Source organism: Sinocyclocheilus rhinocerous, unplaced genomic scaffold (assembly GCF_001515625.1).
Source record: "Sinocyclocheilus rhinocerous isolate Xijiao unplaced genomic scaffold, SAMN03320098_v1.1 scaffold50, whole genome shotgun sequence".
Taxonomy (NCBI): Eukaryota; Metazoa; Chordata; class Actinopteri; order Cypriniformes; family Cyprinidae; genus Sinocyclocheilus; species Sinocyclocheilus rhinocerous.
The window spans coordinates 599,629-604,624 of record NW_015641057.1 but is presented as its reverse complement, the minus strand read 5'-3'; the positions used below and the strand labels follow the sequence as shown (position 1 = coordinate 604,624).

The 4,996-nt window shown below is 37.9% G+C and overlaps 2 protein-coding genes across 2 annotated transcripts in view; one reads left to right on the top strand and one right to left on the bottom strand.

Annotated features, from left to right (window-relative positions):
• Positions 1-324: 324 nt before the first annotated feature.
• Positions 325-2,886, bottom strand: lygl1 (lysozyme g-like 1). The gene is made up of 6 exons (XM_016570889.1): positions 2,767-2,886; positions 2,541-2,669; positions 2,257-2,453; positions 1,706-1,844; positions 1,247-1,415; positions 325-397 (listed from the first exon to the last, which is right to left on the bottom strand). Exons 1-5 carry the CDS (start codon positions 2,768-2,770, stop codon positions 1,282-1,284), a joined length of 603 nt encoding a protein of 200 aa, XP_016426375.1. The 5' UTR covers positions 2,771-2,886; the 3' UTR covers positions 325-397; positions 1,247-1,281.
• Positions 2,887-3,533: 647 nt separating this feature from the next.
• ids (iduronate 2-sulfatase) overlaps positions 3,534-4,996 on the top strand; it is a 6,757-nt gene continuing 5,294 nt past the window's right edge. The window contains exons 1-3 of the mRNA XM_016571026.1: positions 3,534-3,847; positions 3,957-4,134; positions 4,338-4,426. Coding sequence (XP_016426512.1) covers positions 3,632-3,847; positions 3,957-4,134; positions 4,338-4,426 — 483 coding nt within the window. The 5' untranslated portion in view covers positions 3,534-3,631. The remainder of the gene's footprint in view (positions 3,848-3,956; positions 4,135-4,337; positions 4,427-4,996) is intronic.

Here is a 4,996-nt window from a genome sequence, read left to right as displayed (position 1 = left end):
ATTTGGCAGTCATCCTCTGAAAAGCACTTTCAATGAAAGAGCCTAAAACAATAAACAAACAAACACAGACAATTTAAAGTAAAAAATATAAAAGAATAGACTAAATTTGATGACTCAATTCTAGTATGTATGGTTTGTGAGTTATAAGCAATTAGGCATAAAATGATAGTGCCGGCTAGTAACAGTAAGTTGTGCTTGCGCTTGGCTGAGTATTAGGTAAGAAATGAGACCATCCAAATCTGATTTGTTTGTGCTTTAAACAATTGTAATATGTATCTAGAAAGACATTAGATATACTGTATGTGTTACATGAAAGACATTTGGTGTGAGTGAATAAATGATTTTTATTTTATCCAAACAAATACAATACAAAATAAAGAACAGTGAACAATTGTCAGAATTGTTCACTATTGTGTAAGATGGCGCCGACGCTGATGGCTGCCTCCGTGGCGTGCTCCGCAGTTGTTTTTATGTTTTTGTTAGTTTGTCCTGTCTTTAGTTATATCCCTGCAATCAGTTTCACCAGAGACGAATTGCTGGACATTCGGAAGTACACACCACCCGATATTTCACCGGTTTTCGATTATTCTGATGTTTTGCTGGACATTGTAGTCGGCGGAGCTGCTGTGCTGATCAAGCGCTTCAGGACGCGCAGACAGGGGAAGCGAGCCGGCGCGCTCGTGAAGCTCAGGCAGCGCGGATTCAGGACGCCGTTGCCGAGCATCCAACTGGCGAACCTCCGCTCTCTACCCAACAAAACGGACGAACTCCTTCTGCTCTCCCGGACAAATAAGGATTTTTCAAACTCTGCTGCTCTGTGTTTCACGGAAACCTGGCTGAAAGACGCCATTCCGGACAGCGCGTTGAGTCTGCCAGGCTTTCAGCTGTTTAGAGCAGATCACGACGCAGAATCAACGGGGAAATCGCGCAGCGGCGGGACATGCTTTTACATCAATGAGAGGTGGTGTACAGACGTAACTGTGTTAAAGAAGATGTGCTGTTCAGATCTAGAAGTGCTCTTCATTAACTGCAAGCGTACATACAAAACTGTCTATTGTAATATACCTGCACATACAATTGTCAATTTATATATTTTTATTCCTTATTTACTTGTTCTATTTTTTATTATCTGTGTTTTTTGTTCCGTCACTGTCATTCTGTTACACTGTGGAAGCTTCTGTCACGAAAAAAATTCCTCGTATGTGTAAACATACCTGGCAATAAAGCTCATTCTGATTCTGATTCTGAATGAACAAAAAGTAGAATTATGACTGTTTTTCTTCAGTAACCCTTGCTTTTGAACCACTGGGCTCTGGCAACAACATCATTGGAGTAATCACCGCCGGTGGTGCCCACGTCCATGCGCTCGTACGTACGGACGTTCTTTACTCCTGCATTGTAGGCTGATATTCCCCCTGAAACAGATATTATACCACAACTGAGATATTAAATGAAACCAAGTACTGACATAATATTTACAGTAATGCATTTACTTTTATGCTCTGAAAAGATATACTTATATAATTATTTCTAAAAGTTTTGTGAAGTCTTCTAATCTTCAGTTGTTTATAACCAAATTCAGTAAATCAATAAAAATCATAAAAACAGAAAATCAAGGCCTCATGCACTTCTCTGTTAATTCTGTGAGTTAATTAAGGTCTTAATTAGAGTTGATTTGTGGTCTCTGAGAGTATCCCAACTTTACCTTTAAAGCATTGCTCTTTTGTCCACTGGGGAAACTTTGCTCTTATGTCATTAATAAAGCCAATGAGTATCCCAGTCCCTTGTGTGAGATGTTCCTCACTGTCCCATGTACCTACCAGCTTGTGGTAGCGTTTGTCAACCTGAAAAGAAACATAAGCAATGAAGAGAACAATTTAATATTAACCTACAGCTAATTAAAGGAAGTGCTGCAGTGCTTTGAAAAGGGAAGTTGGGAAAAATCCAGTTTACACAATAAATGAAAAAAGAACGCCAATAATTTCTTGATCCCTCCCAATTATCCTGTAATATTCTTTGTCATTAACTGTCCCTGTTTGCAAAAAGGCCAAAGAATGCTTATTATAACGTTTACCTATATGCAAAATAATATATAACTTTAATGCTTTTTCAGTGCCAAAAATGTTCTGCATGGATTATCTATCATTAGTGTGTCTATTTAAATTCCAGATTCAGACTAAACAGCCTACCATCTTATATGTGTCTTATGCACCCCATATTAAGATTATTTCAAGTAAATCAGTTCTTCTAACCAACCTGCATGAGGCCAAAGCCATTGCCATGGTCGCCCCATCCATCCTTTAGAGCAGCTCCAGCTCTGGACTCTCTGGATATGATGGCAGCAATCACAGCCGGGTCCATCTGCTTTGCTGTACCAACTTTGATGATCTTACTCTTATACTGCTCCATTCGGGCCAGATCATGCTCAGCCAGTTTTTTGGAAGCCTCGACACCTTTGAATGGAATTTGTTGATATAAATCGCAATGCATGTAACTTAAGTTACTGGTCTAACACACCAGTTAAACAGTCATAGGCCTACCTTTTACGGTTAATTTGTCCTGTTTTGCTGTCACCTCTGATGCACCGGTGGTGTCTATTTTCATGATGTCTCCATAAATGCATGCTAGAAAATACACGGTAAGAATCGTCTGAAGGCCTTTAAAAAAGTCTGTAAATAATTAATTTAAAACATTAATGTATTGCTATACTATCAAAGTATCCTATTAATTAAGGTATTATTTAGCTCAGGATAATAATCATCTTACCCATGATGACTCAAAACTGCTGTGTACAAACAAAACAGAACACTGTACTCAAGTTGTGACTTCAGCCCACTGACTGTGTGAAGTTGTGATTGCAGTGGAACTGGTTTCTCTTTCTCTTTTTCACTTCTTCCTTAAGGAGGGACAAAATCGTCATGTTTAGTGTTGTCATAACTAGACGTTGCGAAATTAGGGCACTTCTGTGCTTTAGTCATATTAGCACATCACACCCATAGACTGTAGATCACACCCAAGCCAGACTGAAGCTTGCATCTAGGCTACACTGAAATTAAATGCATGTAGCCTACTGCAATTTTACTACGTCTTAAAATGTTATTTAAACAACGGTCAAGCATTTGAGTTACAGAAGCTCAGTAAGTGAGTCACATTAATTCAGTAACCGCTGCACCTGACTGATAAGTGCTTATGATCATGAAAAGTACTGCTCATAATAACTGTCATTTGTTCGGGAATCGGTTCCGTGAAAAGAATCGACTCATAAGAGTGATTCGTTCGGGAATCGAACTAGCCTATATACACCGTGTGAGTTGATTCACTAATAAGAACCGGCTCATAAGAAATCATTTGTTTTGGCAATCGGAGTACAATGGTATCGCTGTATATTTATTATTCACTGGAAGTCAAAAGAGCATTTTTTCGGTTCGCACTGTCAGCAGCGCTACGTACAGTAGACTGCCAAGAGAAAAAGTGTACTGTGTCTTTAAGGCCAAACCCACCTATCACAGCCAGTCTATGAAAACCAGGAAACAAAACACTGGAAGTAGCTTTACATGTTACAACATAAAGTAAAGATGCTGATGCGAAAGTATTGCATTTAAACTATATTCTGCATGAACATATTTGCATAATGTTTGTAAGTACTTGGATGTGGTTGTTTATTTTGATTTTACACGTTTTGGAAGCAGGTGTTTTTGCAGTAGATAGCAAACAGTTCAACATTTTGTATTTAATTGCTGATGATTTGAGACCAACATTAGGCTGCTACTCTGATCCAGTGGTCAAGTCACCAAACATCGACCAACTTGCATCAGTGAGCACAGTGTTTCATAACGCCTATGCACAGGTATGTTGCTCATCAAAAACATAAATATGCATGATACATACTATATAAAGCGTTATTGGTAGTGTACATTTAAGTAACAGGTGCACACTGCTGTTATGTTCTTTTAAAGCAAGCTGTTTGTGGACCTAGTAGGGTGTCTTTCCTTACAAGTCGAAGACCAGACACCACAAAGCTGTATGATTTTAACTCCTACTGGAGAGTTCATGCAGGGAACTACACTACACTTCCTCAGTACTTCAAGTCTAATGGATACACCACTTTATCAGTTGGCAAAGTCTTCCATCCTGGTAACTAGTCTACCTGATATATGCATGCTCGTGTCACAATGCCAAAAATCCTAAAAATTTGACTTTGCTATGCCTTCATTTTTTTCCATGTGAAAGATGTCCTGGGCATTTACTTTTGGATGCCCTATAATCCTTTCCCGTGCTAACTGTCTTGTTTGATGTTTGAACTAATAATGTTTCTCTTTCACGTGCTCGTCCTCAAGGCATTGCCTCCAACCACTCGGATGATTACCCGTACAGCTGGTCTGTACCGCCGTATCATCCACCCTCTTTTAAATATGAAAAGAGGAAGGTCAGTGTGTGAGTTAGTGTTAGTGTCCTTTCAAACCTGTGCTGTATTGTTTAAATGTCCCTTGGTAAAGCCACACCAGTCCTAGCAATCAGAAGCATGGATTTGGTTTTATATCAGGGATTTATTTGGAGGTTGGAATTTTGACTTAATTTTAGGTTCAGATCATCATAGACCGTTCTAAACCAATAAACCAATGTCCAACACAATATTCAAAGGCCATATATATAATATAATATTATCAGAACTATAGCTATAATATATTTGCACTACTGTTCAAAAGTTTTAGATCGTATGTTTTTTAAAAAATTTTTTAAAAGACATTTCTTGTGCTGACCAAGGCTGCGTTTATTCGATCAAAAATACAGAAAAAACTGTAATATTGTAAAATATTTGTACAATTGAATATAACTGTTTTCTATTTGAATATATTTTAAAATGCAATTCATTCCTGTTTTGGCAAAGCTGAATTTTCAGCATCATATTGTAATTTTCTTAATATTTGCAGTATTTGAAGTTAAATATTGAGTTCTGTTTATATATATATATATATATATATATACACACACACAC